The 17,961-nt window shown below is 41.3% G+C and overlaps 1 protein-coding gene across 1 annotated transcript in view; it reads right to left on the bottom strand.

Moving 5' to 3' along the window:
* The window catches only part of cspg4ba (chondroitin sulfate proteoglycan 4ba), an 88,213-nt gene that overhangs the window by 12,295 nt on the left and 57,957 nt on the right, over positions 1 to 17,961 (bottom strand). The window contains exon 8 of the mRNA XM_059989424.1: positions 3,111 to 3,277. Within this exon, the coding sequence (XP_059845407.1) occupies positions 3,111 to 3,277 (167 nt within the window). The remainder of the gene's footprint in view (positions 1 to 3,110; positions 3,278 to 17,961) is intronic.

Raw genomic sequence — 17,961 nt, 5'->3', positions numbered from 1 at the left:
CTCCTTAGAAATTGCTGAATTTCATTAAGCATTGCCTTTCAGATTAAATGAAGTTCTCAACTTCTTTTGTGGGTTAATATAAAAGATCCTGTTGCACTATTTGAAACTGAATAGGGATCATCCTCTGGTGGCTTGAACTAAACTTCCAAAGCAAAACTGCTAGCTGTATTGCATGAGATCATATTAACCAAGTAAATGCAAATTCCATAGATTCAGAGTACAGCACAGAAACAGGGCCTTTGCCCCACCGTGATCTTACAGACAATAGACAATAGGTGCAGAAGTAGACCATTCGGCCCCTCGAGTCTGCACCGCCATTCTGAGATCATGGCTGATCATTCACTATCAATACCCAGTCCCTGCCTTGTCCCCATATCCCTTGATTCCCCTATCCATCAGATATCTATCTAGCTCCTTCTTGAAAGCATCCAGAGAATTGGCCTCCACCGTCTTCCGAGGCAGTGCATTCCACACCTCCACAACTCTCTGGGAGAAGAAGTTTTTCCTCAACTCTGTTTTAAATAACTGACCTCTTATTCTCAATCCATGCTCTCTGGTACTGGACTCTCCCAACATCTGGAACATATTTCCTGCCTCAATCCTATCAAATCCTTTAATTATCTTAAACGTTTCAATCAGATCCCCTCTCAATCTCCTCAATTCCAGCGTGTACAAGCCCAATCTCTCCAATCTCTCTGCGTCAGACAGCCCTGTCATCCCAGAAATCAACCTAGTGAATCTACGCTGCACTTCCTCAATTGCCAGACTGTCCTTCCTTAAACCTGGAGACCAAAACTGTACACAATATTCCAGGTGTGGTCTCACCAGGGCCCTGTACAAATGCAAAAGGACATCCTTGCTCTTGTACTCAATTCCCCTTGTAACAAGGGCCAACATTCCATTTGCCCTCTTCACTGCCTGTTGCACTTGCTCATTCACCTTCATTGACTGGTGAACTAGGACTCCTAGGTCTCTTTGCATTTCTCCCTTACCTAACTCTACACCGTTCAGACAGTACTCTGCCCTCTTGTTCCTGCTTCCAAAGTGGATAACTTCACATTTATTCACATTGAATGACATCTGCCAAGTATCTGCCCACTCACCCAGCCTATCCAAGTCTCCCTGTATTCTCCTAACGTCCTCTTCACATGTCACACTGCCACCCAGTTTAGTATCGTCAGCAAACTTGCTGATATAGTTTTCAATGCCCTCATCTAAATCGTTGACATAAATCGTAAAGAGCTGTGGTCCCAATACAGAGCCCTGTGGTACCCCACTAGTCACCTCCAGCCAGTCCGAGAAACACCCATTCACTGCTACCCTTTGCTTTCTATCTGCCAACCAGTTTTCTATCCAAGTTGAAACCCTGCCCCCAATGCCATGAGCTCTGATTTTACTCACCAATCTCCTATGTGGCACCTTATCGAATGCCTTCTGAAAATCTAGGTACACAACATCCACTGGCTTACCCTTGTCTAACATCCTTGTTACACCCTCAAAAAACTCCAACAGATTAGTCAAGCATGATTTGCCCTTGGTAAATCCATGCTGGCTCGGCCTAATCCTATTTCTGCCATCAAGATGTGCCACTATTTCGTCCTTAATAATGGACTCAAGCATCTTCCCCACGACTGACATTAGGCTAACAGGGCGATAGTTCTCCATTTTCTCCTTCCCTCCCTTCTTGAAAAGTGGGATAACATTAGCCACTCTCCAATCTTCAGGAACTGATCCTGAATCTAAGGAACATTGGAAAATGATTACCAATGCATCCGCAATTTCCTGAGCCACCTCTTTTAGAACCCTCGGATGCAGACCATCTGGACCCGGGGATTTATTAGCCTTCAGTCCTACCAGTCTACTCATCACAGTTTCTTTCCTAATGTCAATCTGTCTCAATTCCTCTGATATCTTATGACCCTGGCCCATCCATACATCTGGGAGATTGCTTGTGTCCTCCCTGGTGAAGACAGATCTAAAGTACTCATTAAATTCTGTTGCCATTTCCCTGTTTCCCATAACAATTTCTCCCAATTCATTCTTCAAGGGGCCAACATTGTTCTTAACTATCTTCTTTCTCTTCACATAGCTAAAAAAGCTTTTGCTATCCCCTTTTATATTCCTGGCTAGACTGAGCTCATACCTGATTTTTTCTCTCCGTATTGCTTTTTTAGTTAAGATCTGCTGTTCCTTAAAACTTTTCCAATCATCTGTATTCCCACTCATCTTAGCCCTGTCATACTTCTTTTTCTTTAATGCTATACAATCTCTGACTTCCTTTGTCAACCACTGTGGCCCCTTCCCCCTCTTTGAATCCTTCCTTCTCATTGGAATGAACTGCTTTTGCATCTTTTGTATTATCCCCAAGAATATCTGCCACTGCTGATCCACTGTCTTTCCTGCCAGGGCATCCACCCATTTAACTTTGGCCAGCTCTTCCCTCATGGCTCCGTAGTCTCCTTTATTTAATTGCAACACTGACACCTCTGATCTGCCCTTATCCCACTCAAATTGTAGATAAAAACTTATCATGTTATGATCACTACTTCCTAATGGCTCCTTTACTTCAAGATCACTTATCAATTCCTGTTCATTACACATCACCAAGTCCAAAATAGCCTCGTTCCTGGTTGGCTCAAGCACAAGCTGTTCCAAAAATACATCCCTTAGACACTCCACAAACTCCCTATCCTGGGGTCCAGCACCTACCTGATTCTCCCAGTTCACCTGCATGTTGAAATCTCCCATAATGACTGCATTACCTTTAGCACATGCCAATGTTAACTCCCTAATCAACTTGTACCCAATATCCATGCTACTGTTTGGGGGCCTGTACACAACACCCATTAGGGTCTTTTTACCCTTACTGTTCCTCAGCTCAATCCACACAGACTCTACTTCCCCTGTTCCCAAGTCACCTCTTGCTAAGGACTGAATCTCATTCCTCACCAACAGGGCCACCCCACCCCCTCTTCCCATATTTCTGTCTCTACTTTCAAATGATTCAGCCTTAAATCATTCAGAAATTGTAAACTTATACATTTTAAAATTTTTTTAATAATCAGGTTTTAAAGAAACAGACCAAAAAGTTCAACGGACTTGACACTTACCATGCTTTGCGTGAAGTTAGCCACTTGTGTTATGTTGTCGAGCTCAACTTTTACCACTCTACCAAGCTTTGGAAAGTCAACCAGCGTGTATATTATGGCATGATTTTCAATGTTTTCATCATTGGTTACAGCTTTTAAATGTTCCGAGTTAATATATTTAAGCGTTCCTAGAAGAGCAAATTTGAGCGAGTAAAGGTAAAGATTGTAAAGGGGTTAATGTTTACAGGGAGCGGGGAGACAATGGTTTTGAAAATAAAAATCAGTCATAAATGAATGTAAATTGGACTCAATGGCTTGAATGTCCTAATTCATATTTTTATATATTTTATGGTCTCTTTAATTAGATGATCTTAGACCACACAGTGAAAGCAAGGGCTAATCTGCAGCAGTTTTATTCTTACTGAGAAAAGCCACCTGTCTGGACAGATTTCCTTCATTTCTTTTGTACTAAAATAAGAAATGCATCATACTTTACATAGTCCACATGTGGAACTCAGCATCTGAACTACTCTGAGGCTTCATGAAGGAAAATGTTCTCCAGGCCTCACTGATGGGTCTTGAAACCCTGCCTTGGCTTGCCTGGATGAATGCCTATTGTTAACCTGACACTGTCAAAAGGTATTTTTTTTAAAACTGCTGTTAGCTGTCTCTGATAATAAAAGACAATTTAAAAAATTAAATTGATTTAAATAATTAAAAAAATTAAAACATCAGAAAATAATAGTTACCTCAAAATATATCTATACGATAGAAATTTGACTGTCAAAGATGAACTAAAGCCAGGTCGTCAACCCCACTCATTAGGTAAAGCTGGAGAGATGGTTGTGAACTGCACCTGGTCTCCTGACTCACTCCGTCGAAACTCTGCTCGAGTCCAGAATGAATATTGCAATCAAGGGGTACAGCAGGGAGTGGCAACACAGTTATTGAGATCAATGAGTGGTCACCATTGTAGGAGAAGATTGAACAGTCTCCCCTTGCTCCTATTTGTCTGCTTATCTTTTCCGTTCTGAGCTCCAACACTTCCTGAGCTCTGTTTCAATGTGAGTGTGGGGAAGTCAGATGGGAACCGTGCTGCATACTGCAGGTAGCCAGAGGTTCTCCGTGGAGCAACGCAATCCAAGAAACACTAGATCTGGATCTGAGAGCATTCATTGCTCTCAGCCAGTGGAAGGAAGATCTAATCGGCTGAGCAGCATGGGCACAATTATAACCTACTTATAGGCTGAAGTCCAGAATACTACAAATCATTCATATATTGAACTTAGAATAGATTGGTCCACAAACAAAAAGAGAACATTTCTTCTAAAATGGTTCATCATTAAAGGGGCCCTCATGGACTTTGTCAGGATCATAATTTTTGCAAGGTCGTTCATTAATGAACATGTGCTTTTCATTTATAATAATTTAAATCAAGCTGAACATTGCAGCTAGGTCATGTACAGTATTGACGTAATCAACTATTATGCTATAAATGCTTTAAAAATATCATGTTTTTTGCCAAAATTGAACAGGCTCAGTAGGCTACAAATCCTAGGCTTGATTCTTCAAATTCTTAGGCACACTGGATGAAAGGAGCAAAGCAGAATTTGTACGGTGGCTTACACAATATCAGGACATGCCAGAACACATTTCAGCCAGACATGAGGTTAATGGTGCAAAGAATGATCCACAAATGTCAATAATTTCACTTGCTTTTCTTCGAAGTACAAAGCGAATTAATTATCAAAGTGCATACAGTATATGTCACCGTAAACAGCCCTGAGATTCATTTTTCTTGTGTGCATTCACATCAAATACAACAGCACAATGGAATCAATGAAAAACCACACTCAGCAGGATGGGCAAGTAACCAATGTGCAAAAGACAATAAACTGTGCAAATACAAAAAGAAATCAATAATAATAATAAGTAATAAATATTAAGAACATGAGGTGAAGAGTCCTTGAAAGTGAGTCCATAGTTTGTGGGAACAGTTCAGTGATGGGGCAAGTGAAGTTATCCCCATTGGTTCAAGAGCCTGATGGTTCAGGGGAAGTGACTGTTCCTGAACCTGGTGGTGTGAGTCCTGACTCCTGCACATTCCCAATGGCAGCACAAGAAGAGAGCATGGTCTAGGAGGTAGTTGGAGTCCTTGGTAATGGATGCTGCTTTCCTGTGACAATGCTTCATGGAGATATGCTCAATAGTGGGGAGGCCTTTACTTGTGATGGACTGGGCCATATTCACTACTTTTTGTAGTATTTTCCATTCAAGAGCATTGATGTTTCCATACCTGGCTGTGATGTAGCCAATCAATATACTCTCCACTACATTATCTATAAAAGTTTGTCAGTGTTTCAGTTGTCATGCCAAATCATCACAAACTCCTAAGGAAGTAGAGGTGCTGCCATTCTTTCTTTGTAACTGTACTTACACGCTGGACCCAGGACAGGTCTCCGAAATAATAAAACCCAGGAATATAAAGTTGCTGACCCTCATCACCCCTGATCCTCCAATGAGGACTGGCTCAAGGACCTCTGGTTTCCTCCTCCTGAAGTCAATAATCAGCTCCTTGGTCTTGCTGACATCGAGTGAGAGGTTGCCGTTATGGCACCACTCAGCCAGATTGTCAAACTCACTCTTATATGCCAATTTGTCACTATCTTTGATTTGCCCAATGGCAATAGTGTAGTCTGCAGACTTGAATATGGCATTGAAGCACACTGTCATAAGTGTAAATTGAGTCAAACAGGGAACTGAGTGCACAGCTTTGATTGTGAAGGAGATGCTATTGCCAATCCGAACTGACTGGGGTCTGCAACTGAGGAAATAGCTGCACAAGGATGAATTGAGACCAAGGTCATTAAGCTTATTGATTAGCTTTGAGGGGATGATGGTATTGAATGCCGAGCTGTAGTTGATAAAGAGCATCCTGATGTATGGATCTTTGCTGTCCAAATCAAATTAAATTAAATCAAGTTTAATTATCATTCAAACCATACACAGATACAGCTGAATGAGACAGTGTTCCTCTGGGGCCAAGGTGCAAAACATTCAAAGTAGCAAGCAAACATTCAAAAATAGTAGGTACCATAATTCAAGGTATTGAGCAAAGACACATATTCACTCAAAAACAAATATATATGTCCAGCAATCGATGGTACAGTCTCCCAGCAGCATACAGACAAATGCAATCCAGCCTGTCATTCCCCTGCTCAAACATAGGAGGACAGCACTGATGGGCGAGACCAGACCCAGCAGAGCTCTACCACACTTCAGCGCTTCCTAGTCTCTCTCCTGATCTGCAGCAGCAGGCAAGCCCAAGGCTTGAGGCCTAGTTCTCACTACAACTGAGGCTACACAGCTCCCATGCCAACTGCCCTTGACCCAGACAAGGGTAACAGGCCTGCTGCAGATGTTCCAGGTTTGAGTGAAGAACCAATAAGATGGTATCTGCTGTGGATCTGTTGCTCCGGTAGGTAAATTGGAGCAGATCCAAGTTGCTTCTCAGGCAGGTGTTAATCTGTTCCATCACCAACCTCTCAAAACACTTCATCGCTGTGGATGTCAGTGCTACTCGACGATAGTCAAAGAGGCAAGTTACTACGTACTTCTTATGCACTGGTATAAGTGACATCTGCTTGAAGCAGGTGGGTACCTTGGAATATAGAAGCCTAAGATTAAAGATCTTAGTGAACACTCTAGTTAAGGTTTACTTTAGACTTTCCTGCATTGTATTGAATGCATACTGCCCCCCCCCCCCCCCCGGTTCAGTGATAGTACTCAGGCATCAGTTCAGACAACCACAGATTCAAGTCTGCCACACAGAAAAGTAATGAATGTTATTCCCAGCTAACATCTAACCCTGCAGTCACATTACTCACTCCAACTGTCCTGCGTAAATTCCTGCTGCAAAATTCAAATGAAATTCTTGGCTGTGAAGTGCTTTGAGGTATCTGAAATCATGAAAAGCACCATGAGGGGGATGAATAATGTGGGCAGTCATAGTCTTTTCCCCAGGTTTAGGAATTCCAAAACTAGAGGGCACAGATATGAGAGGGGAGAGATTTAAAAGAGACCCAAGAGATCTTCTTTACACAGAGGGTAATGAGTACCTTAGAATAAGTTGCTGGAGGAAAAAGTCAAAGTGGGTATAACTGCAACATTTAAAAAGGCTTTTGGAGAGGTATATGGAGGGGAGATCTTGGAAGGTTATGGGCCAAACGTGGCCAACTGGGACTAGCAGTGAGGATGCCTTGGTCAGTGTGAACCAGTTGGGACAAAAAGGCTTGTTTCCATGCTATATTCCTCTGTGACTCTGAAGAGCAATTCGGAGATGGCCTGAATGTATAATGCGTTGTTAGGAAAGTAATACACATCAGAATTGTAGCAGAGTTGGGGATTGTATAGCTGGGATGGTACTGTAATACAAATAAAGGAGGGCAAGACCACAGGGATTTCAATATGACACATGAGTTTTAAATTAAGGATACTAAAGGATCAGGAATCTAAGTCAGTGGGAGCCAAGACAAAGGTTGAAAAATTTTGGGACATGTTTAGCAAAACTTCCAATAAACCAAAACCTATAGTGGTGAAAGAAAAGCGTTGTACTAACATAAAACACGCTGTAAACAGACCTGATGACACTAAATACAAAATCGCTGTATTTTGCTTGTACACTTTGAAGAGATTGCTTTGTTGATGGAAAGAATGCAAACTGTGTGAAGAGTCTGTATTCAAGAGGCAATAAAATGTGCCCTTGCATTTAATGTACTGCAGTTTACTGTTTAGTAAAATGAAACAAGAGGGCTTCCTAGAAGTTTTATCAAAAAAAAAACTTTGAACCATAAAAGATGTTTAAAAGACTTAGCTAAAGTTAAGTTTTAAAGCATTTTTGTTTAAAAGCAGAGAGGCCCGAACATCCAAGATCTTAAAGCCTAACTAGAACAGGCACACCCAACAACATTGGAATATCATAGTCAGTGATGTGGGAGCGTAATTCAGAGAGCAGATTAACAGCTTCACTAATGAACACAATTTTATGTAAGCAAGACTGAAAGATGTCTTTGATTGTTTTCCTGTTCTCTATAATTGGACTGCATGTTACACAAAGTGTGTTACATTGTAATAGATCAATTGAATATCTTTGCATAAAAGATAGCAAAATGTTTTACTGATTCTTCTTAATGCTTTTGAATCAGATATTCCTTATTGGCTTATTAAACACATTCATTGTTTTGTTGCCGTCGAGTCATAATAGTCATCCTACACACACAAAATGCTGGTGGAACGCAGCAGGCCAGGCAGCATCCAGAGGAAGAAGTACAGTTGACGTTTCGGGCTGAGACCCTTCATCAGGACTAGTCTTCCTATACTTCTTCCTATAGATGCTGCCTGGCCCGGTGTGTTCCACCAGTGTTTTGTGTGCATTGCTTGAATTTCCAGCATCTGCAGATTTCCTTGTGTAATAGTCATCCTGATCAGTTTCCTGCACGTATGCTGAGAAATCGGAATTCTCTTTTCATGGTGTGCTAAATGTATAACGCATGTAGCAACTTGCCATAATATTTTAAATATTCTTTCAAACCTGGCATCATGATCAGAATGGCGTAACACAGTAGAGCAGCTAGTGGAACTTCTGCCTTTCAGCTCCTGTGATCTGGGTTTGATCCTGACCTCCAGTCTAGTCCTGGGGGGGTGGGGGGGGGGGTGGACTTTCTCCTGTGACCATTTCAGTTTTCCTCAGTGGTCTGTTTTTCCTTCTACATCCTCACAACATACGGGGGAGTAAGTTATTTGGTGACTGTAAACTGTCCTTAGTATGTGCTTGAGTGGTAATAAGGGTGGAGCTGATAGGAATATTGGGAGAATAAGAAAATTTGTGAATTAGTATAAGTGGGTGCTTCTGGACATCCTATTAGTCCCATTCCCCTTCTGTAACCCAGCAGTCCTGCAAATCGTGCCACAGGTCAATCTTCTATGCTTTTTACTTGCCATTACCTACACTAAGGCATATTTGACAATCACCAGTTAACCTACTGGCATGCCTTTGGGACATGGGAAGCAACTGAAAAATGGAAATCCCTGCAGTCATGCAATGGATGTGCAAACTCCACACAGAGAGCACCCGAGCTCTGGATCAACCCCAGGTCCCCAGAGCTGGGAGACTTGTATACAGGAAATGAGTACCAACAGATTCAATTTCTGACATTTTAAATAATTACCACAGTCCTCAATGAATCTGCAGCATCACAATTTCAGTCTGCCTAACTCTGGAGCTACTTAAGCAAGAGAAGGAGAGGAATATCAAAACTACAGAATGAATATGCAGCCAGGAATGTTTGCTGTAGGTGATCCAAGCCATTTGCCTACTTCTACACCTTTATTGCTCTATAACATCATGTATTAACTGAGAGATGATTTAAACAATTATGTCAGCAATTTTAGTATTCAAAATCTCCTGATCTATGCATGGAGATTTGAAAACAGAAGTACAATAAAACTCAATTTCACTGTAAAGGTAAACACAGCTCCTTGTATTTTAAAGAGGGTTTAAGAAAATATAATAAACCTTAAAATGCATTAGAAATTAACAACTCTAGCAAAGTTGCACAGTTCCCACATCCACTTACAACTTTAACATAAGAAAATTTGCTTCAAAAGGAGTGTTATCAAACAGAACTTGACATTGAGCCACACATAAGAGCAGATTAACAAAAACAGGGATAGAAAAATAAAAGTTTTAAAGTTTTAGTTTTGAAGATTACAGAGCAGAGAAGAGGCAAAGTAGTTTACAGAGTTCTTGAGCTTAGGGGCTTTGGCAGCAGCCATTCATGGGACAAATAATAAATATGGGTATTCACAAGCAAACAAGAGCGATCAGAAGAGATTTTATAGAGTGTTCAGGGGTGCAGAAAGTTGCCATTGGGAGGGGTGAGATAATAAGAATGACCATGTTAAAATTGAAGTATTGGTAGTCCAGGAATAAGCAGATCTTAAATACAAGTGTGACGGATGAAAGGGACAGGCTGCAAACTAATGCATAAGATAAAGGCAAACACGAGGAAATCTGCAGATGCTGGAAATTCAAGTAAACTTCTTCACTGTAGTCCTGATGAAGGGTCTCGGCCCAAAACATCGACTGTACTTCTTCCTATAGATGCTGCCTGGCCTGCTGCGTTCCACCAGCATTTTGTGTGTGTTGCATGAGATAAAGGACCAGCTTGGATCAGCTGATGTTTAATGGAAGGTGGAGAAGAGGAGCCACATGCTTTGGACTATTCCAGGAGATAAGAAATGTCTAGAAGTAATAAAATATTCAACTGTGGCAAGGGCACATTATAGAGGTGAAAGTAGTTCAGTCTTGGTCACAGCACAGATATGGCAAGCTCATTTTTGGGATCAAATACATTCTGAATTACCTGCAAGACAAAATCTGCTGATGCTGGAAATCCAAGCAACACACACACACACAAAATGCTGGAGGAACTCAGCAAGCCAGGCAGCATCTGTGGAAAAGAGTACAGTTGGTGTTTTGGGTCAAGACCCTTCAACTCTCCCTGAATTACTTGGTTGATTTTCATAATTTGTTGAGAAAAGGATGGAAATTATTTGGGAAGTTAACTTTCAGCAGAGAAGTAAAGTAATGGCTACCAAGCAATTAGTTGGGCTTTTGCTTATGCAGCAATAGATGCTCAGCAATGAATAAACCTGTTTAGCAGTGGTGGAAGGGTCGATGATTGTGCTGGTGTGGTAGAACTGGCTGCTTCCAAATGGAAATGAATGTTGTGTTTTGCATTATGTCAGCTGGGAAGACACTGAAGTCTAGCATGCAGGAGTGAAACACAAAACTTCTGTACGTAATTCTCGGGCTACAATTGGATATAAAAAAAAGAAGCCATTGCAGTCTCACTTATCCAGAAGACAGAGGCAGGACACGGGTAGACAGCTGTATCATGGGTTGAGAAGGGTGGCAGTCACATTGAGTTTAGAATTAACAATCAAACTGCAGAGAATCAAACCAGGAATTCTGGGAGACTCAGGCTTTGGCTTTAGAAGGTAGCAGCACATTCAAAGCTTTTGGAAAGGAATTTGATTGGAAATGGTACAGCAACACTCACTGACAGGTTTGAAAAATTAGAAAATTCAATCAGGAACAGAAAACAAAAAGCAGCTTCATCATGAGTTCACATACAAAGATAGATATAGCAAGGTAGTTATAACTTAGTGACTGTACAAAATAGATAATGGCAAATTGATGTTGTTTAGTTTTTAAACATTTAAAAGTCCATTGAAGCAACTATTGGAAGAGATGTAAAACTGGCTACTGAGTCATTATTAGTATTATTGGACAAATTCCAGACCTCAATCTTTATTATTTCTGTCAAATTCTTATTTTTTCTGATCTATTATAATAAAAACATTAGAATGCCAAAAATCCCTCAATTTACCAAAATGAAACAAACCACAGGCACTTAGAGAATTTTAAGTGATGCCTGCATGGGAGCATCAATAAATTTTCCATAAGCTGTTGTGGAATTCAGTCAGTTGGTATGGACACAACATTGCTTCTGGGAAAATCACATAGCAACCGTCAGCATTCATTGATTCTAGGTAGCAATGCCTCTATTGGTCTAAAAGTCTGCCACAGTTTCTTTCCTCTGACCACGGCAGCCCAGACTTGACAGAAAACTGAAAACAGAGCTTCTCTGCAAAATTGTTCGCTATCCAGTCAGCCTAATGGAAAGTAGGTAGGAGGAGGATCAGACTCTCGTGATGTACTCTCCACAGCAGAATGGCTTAATGACATTCATTTTCTGGGCTTGCACACGGTGAACCGGAGTAATTTGTTGGTAGTCTGCTGAGCTGCCAGGTTAGTACCTTTTGGGATAGAAGGGGAGAAGATTGGAGCAGCTATACTCTTCAGCATCTCTGGGTGGTTTCAAAAATAATTAAATACTAACAAAAATGGCAACACAAAGTTTGGAATCTTAGTCATCAGAAATACACTATCACAATACAGAGCTGTTTGTATGGACAATAAAATTCCCACAGTTTCTTAATACCATATGTCATACTTAAATGATGAAATAATCTTAGTCTTAACCATTTGAACTTATTGACAGCTTTTGAAGGGGAAAGGACAGGGTATGTGGTGAGAGAATTTAGCTTCCCAATATTGGGATTGCATACATACACTGGTTCAAAATGGTGACAGTCTTGCCTCTACAAATATCCTGAAATACTTTGCTGGTTCAGGCAATGGACTACATGTAAAGAATACCAACTGCTACTTCAGAAAAGAAGATACCAGAACATGCACTATGTGTTTTCTTTACCAAGGACAAAGATGAAGAGACCTTTAAAAAGGCAACGTACTTGTTATGTTTGTAGAGCATATTTGTTTGGGGCCTAATGTGCCATTTTAACTGTGAACTTCCAAAATCTACTATGATTTAACTCTGATAGATTGAGAACCTTGTACAGAGAATGGACAAATTGAAATCAAAATATTGTTAGTTGTCAAACTTTGTTTGATTAAAGCTACTATAAAGAGCTTTGGGATATTTTTCTGTGTTGAAAAGCTACATATCTGCCACCAACGATGTTGTTTTCCATCCAACGCCTTGAGATACTTTCCATAGATAATTCATGTTTTGGTAGGGCAGAGAATCAGATTTGTACCAGAACTTCAAATACCATATTCCTCTGTGTAATCAGTGATAGAAGTTTTTTTTTCCAACTAGTCTGAGCTGCTGAGGCCAAAGGAAGCTCTGTCAGATGTTTATACCAATAGAGGCATTACTACCCAAAATCAAGAATGCCGTCTGTTGCTTTGTAATTTTCTCTGAAGCAATGCTATATCAACATAACTGACTGAGGTCTACAAAGGCTGGACACCTAGAAGCTTAGCATGAGCAACAAATGTAGTACCTCACAAATTGGCTAATCGCCCACCCGAACTCCCATCTGTGAGGAAAAACATACATTGCTGTTGTCAGCCACTTCAGAACTCACAGACCTGCAGTGGAAGCATGTCCTTGTGTAGGAATGCCTCAAAAGACACGTTTCCTTCCACTTTTCTGGCCATCCTTGACCATGCTGGGCCTCAATTGGAGACACAAGAAATAATGCAGAGGCTAAAAATCTTAAGCAACACATAGACAATGCTGAGGAAACTCAGCATATCAGGCAGCATCTTGAAGTGAAATATTTAAAGGGAACCAGAGGGAGAACTTTGTCACTCAGAGGGTGGTACGAGTGTGGAACGAGCCACTGGCAGAAGTGGTGAATATGGTTTCAATTGGACCATTGAAGGCAAGTTTGGATAAGTACATGGATGGGAGGGGTATGGAGTGTTATGAGTGATGAACAGACCTGATGGACAATGGGGTACAGAGTTAACCATCCCCCCCCAAGAACCACAAACTATTACTATTGTTATGCTGACCTTGAGAAAGAGAGATGAAAAACAGGCAAGAACATCAGTGACAGATAAGAGAGAGGGGGAAATTGCTGATTAAGTGTATTGTGACTCCTTTTTGAATTATTTACTGTTTTGCTGCAAGGACAATAGTTTACTCATAAACATTCCTCAGTGGACTGAAGGAGTGGCCTTCAGGAGTGATGGATAGTTGAGTCCCTGTTAATAGGGATAAAAAAAAACAGGTCTGAAGAGACACCCTCCAGACACGCCAGTGGACACTGATTGAGTGTTGGAACCCACTAGAAAGGTGGGGGCTTTGAAGACCAAACCAGGAGGTCAGTCAGTAAGGCTATCAGTGTAAAAGCAGAGTCGGTGGGGACTAGTGTGTGTGTCCACTCATGCCAGAGTGACGAGTCCACCACAGAAGAATGGTCTGGCTGAAGACCAGAGGGGTCATAACTGAATGACCACAAAGATACGATGGATTAAGAAAGCAAACGAAGGTTTGGCTGCTGTAGCTGTTACCTCTCGCTCTCTCTCTCTCTAACGATTACAATACAACAACCATAACTACATCAGCACTCATGAACTGAACTGAACTTTATACTTTTCTATGACAATTTATTTATCCCTAGACATCGATAGAGCTTGTTTAGTATTGCTTATTATTAGTATTCCTACACTTTTAGGTTTATTACTGCTAACTGGTTTTATATGTATATTTGCATTATTGATAAGGTTTTGCTTATTTTTATTAATAAACACCTTTAGTTTGGTACCACCAGACTCCAAAGGATTCTTCTTTCTCTGCTGGTTAGACACCCAGTTACGGGGTAAATAACAAATTGGGGGCTCGTCTGGGATTTGATTACCATATTAGGGGGCCAGTGAATCGGGATAAAAGTCCCTTATCTGATCTGGTTGTGAGATTAACCAGATGGGAAGACAGCAGAGATGGACATTGTCAAATTTTTAAAAGACCCGACTGCGGGGGCATTAGAGGTTGCCAGGAAGGCTGAATTGGTGAATGTTGCAAAATGATAGATCTCCCAGAGGTGAAATTGTTGATGAGAAAGGTGGATATACAGAGAGAAACAGCTATGTATTATGTATCCAAGGGTGTGTTCACACCAGATGTATTGGACCTGTTCCCTGAGAGGAAACCAGCCGAGGGGGAGGTTCAGTTAGAGATGGAAAAATTAAGGTTGGCTGAGGAAAAGGAGAAGAGGCAGCATGAACTTTGGATAAGGCAGCTGGAAGCAGAGAGAGAAGCTGCAGGGCGAAGAGAGGATGCTGAAAGGAGGAGAGAGGAGGAAGAAAGGGAGGCTGAAAGAGGAAAGAAGAAGCTGAAAGGCAGATGGAGGAAAGGGAGAAAGAGAGGCAGCATGTGCTGGAAATAGAGAAGTTAAAGGTACAGCAGGGAAGAGACCGGGCGGCAGACCCAAATAAGGGGTTCAAAATTAGTCGGGAGATCCAGTTGGTACCTCCATTCGAGGAGATGGATGTCGATAAGTTCTTCCTCCATTTTGAGAAAGTGGCTGTGAATCAGAACTGGCCTGAGGGGAAATGGGCTGTTCTGGTACAGAGCATACTTAGGGGGAAGGCTCAGCAAGCGTATTCGGCATTGTCTATGGATGAGTCTAAGGATTATGAGGAAGTAAAAAGGGCTGTACTGAGGAGTTATGAGGTGGTGCCAGAGGCATACTGGCAGAAGTTCCGGAACTTGAGAAAGCTGTGGAACCACACGTATTTATAGTTTGCCTGTGAGATGCAAATATATTGTGAGCGTTGGTGCGCCTCAAAATGGGTTGATGAAGATTATGATAACCTGTTACATTTAATACTGATAGAGCAGTTCAAAAGTTGTATCCCTGAGAGCATGAAGACGTACTTGGATGAGAAGGAGACAGAGATTCTGTCTGCGACTGCCAAGTTAGCAGACGATTACGCCTTAACTCACAAGTCAAAGTTTTCCTCAAATAAGAGTTACCAGAGAGGCAGTAGGGACGGTAGAGAAAGCCCACCAGCTATGGCAAAGAATAAGTCAGGAGCTAGTGGAAAAGGTGAGGAGGGGGAGGAAAAGCAGGCTGGCAGGAAGATTCCTAGCTTTACCTATTATAATTGTGGGAAAGCTGGTCATATAGCATCTAAGTGCTTTGCTCCGAAGAAAGAGACAGGAAAAGGGAAAACAGCTGTCCTGACAGGTTGCATTGAGTCGGTCAGCAGATCGATGAGGAAGGCAAAGGTAGATAGAGCACAAGAGGGGTGTGAGAAGCTTATCTCAGAAGGGACGGTGTTTCTGAAGGAAGGAGAAACCCCAGTTCCAGTGCTGATCTGGAGAGATACTGGGGCTGGTCAGTCATTGATTTTAAGGAAGGTATTAAATTTTGGTTCTAAGACTGAGACTGGGGAGGTTGTGTTAAGAGGTATCAGAAGAGGGACAGAGGCTGTACCTTTGCACAGGATATTTCTGAAATGTGACCTGGTATCTGGACCAGTCAAAATAGGGGTGATTTCGAAACTACCGATGGACGGCGTGGACGTCCTACTTGGTAACAATCTGGCAGGTGGTGACGTGTGTTCAGCAGTGAAACTGACAAGCAAGCCTGTGAGTGCTGAGGACCCACCCCTGGATTCCAAGATCTATCCCGCATGAGCAATCACTCGCAGCATGTCTAGAAAGGCGGCTGAGACAGGAGCCAGTTTAAATGAGTCCAGTGTTAATTTGGCGGAGATGTTTTTACCGACCCTGTACCGAGGGGTTAGAGGGTGGTAAAACAGAGGATAGTGGGGTGAAAGAGAGTAAAGGAGAGGAGGTAGATCTACCTTTAGCCAGGAGGGAATTTATGGAGGCACAGAGTAAAGATGAGAAACAGATAAGGCAGTTAGAAGGTCCAGGGTTGGACACGGATGATCTGTCTGGCTTGACAGAGCAGTTTGCAGTTGAAGAATTTAAATGTGTTCCCGATAATGATGTATGGCTGTCCTAGATGAAACGGATGCCGCTACCATGAGGGAGTCTGCTGGGTTAGCAGACGAGGTTGTTTTAACCCACAAGGTTGATTTTACTCCGAAGGGGAGTTGCCCAGAGAGTAACTGGGAGGATCAGGGGAACTTAGAATTTGAAAAGGGGACTGGTATTGAAAGCCTGGAAGAGGGAGATGTCCCGTTTGCGTGTGTTCAGGGTGTGAAGGGTGTGGATGCACAGGGTACTGAACCTAGTATTGAAACTCGGGAAAAGTCTGAGGTATCTGATTTAGTTCAAAAGGAATGCAGTCCTTTTGGGTCAGATGGACTTGGTTCAGTGAAGAAAGGGTTAACCTTGGTACCAGTGGAAAGTGAGAATTCAGTTGTTTGTGTTAGAAAGTGTGTTAAAAGTTAATGATAAGATGAAAGCTGATGATGTAAATATTATTGAAGGAGAAGGGAAAGGTGTTGTTCCTAAATTGAATAAAGAAAATTTAAAGTCTGAATTGGTTTTTGAAGGATTGACAAAAGGGAAGGGACCCATTAACTGAACAATGGCTTGTTAACAAGGTGACTGTGAATCAATTACAGTTTGTTTGGAAATTTAAAGATAAACAACTTGCTGATGTTATTCAAGTGTGTGATTTGGAGAGGCAGAAGTTGAAATGTTGTTTTGACCAAGAGGGATCATCTGCCGCTGTTAAACTGAAAACAAATAGAATGAAAGATCCTGAAGATAAAATTAATGACTTGCTTAAAATTAACAAATTGTGTGGAAGTTCAGCAAATGGGCTTAGTTTGGAAAACATTGGTGATAAGACAGCTCCTGTGAAAGGAATCTATGAAGGCCTATTCCACACTGGTGAGCAAGCTAACCACGTGAGAGTTAAGTGGAAAAGGGACAAAGGTTGACCAAATGCCACTTTGAATAACAGGATCTGGAACAGGGAATTTGACAAAGCATCTGAAAGATGAAAAAAACACCATGAAAGATTGACTGTTTGAATGTTAAGTTTAAAAGTAAAATAGAGATTAGTATTTGCACAAATTTTTGTAAGGTACTACATTATAATCACACATGTATTGGTTCACACTTTGTAATATACACCTAAGCTAAGAACTCAAACTCTTTAGTATTTTTTTGCTAACATGAAAAGTAAAAAAAAAAGGTGGTTATTAAATTGGAGTCTGTTGTTACAGAAATTCAATATTAAAATACAACATGTAAAGGGGAGTGATAATGTTATTGCTGATTGTTTATCTAAATGTTAATTTGAACGTGTATCTGTATTATTCTTGTAGTTAAGACAATTTCTGTATTTTGTTAAACTCTGTAATTCAGTGCTTTATTAGTTAATTTTCCCCTGGTGAAAATTCCCAGAAGGATGGGGGTGTTATGAGTGATGAACATACTTGATGGACAATGGGGTACAGAGTTAACCATCCTCCCCAAAAAAAAACACAAACTATTACTAT

The sequence above is a fragment of the Hypanus sabinus genome, chromosome 14 (genome assembly GCF_030144855.1).
Source record: "Hypanus sabinus isolate sHypSab1 chromosome 14, sHypSab1.hap1, whole genome shotgun sequence".
In the NCBI taxonomy this organism is placed as follows: Eukaryota; Metazoa; Chordata; class Chondrichthyes; order Myliobatiformes; family Dasyatidae; genus Hypanus; species Hypanus sabinus.
Note: the sequence above shows the minus strand (reverse complement) of the source record. Positions and strands in the feature narration are given on the sequence as shown.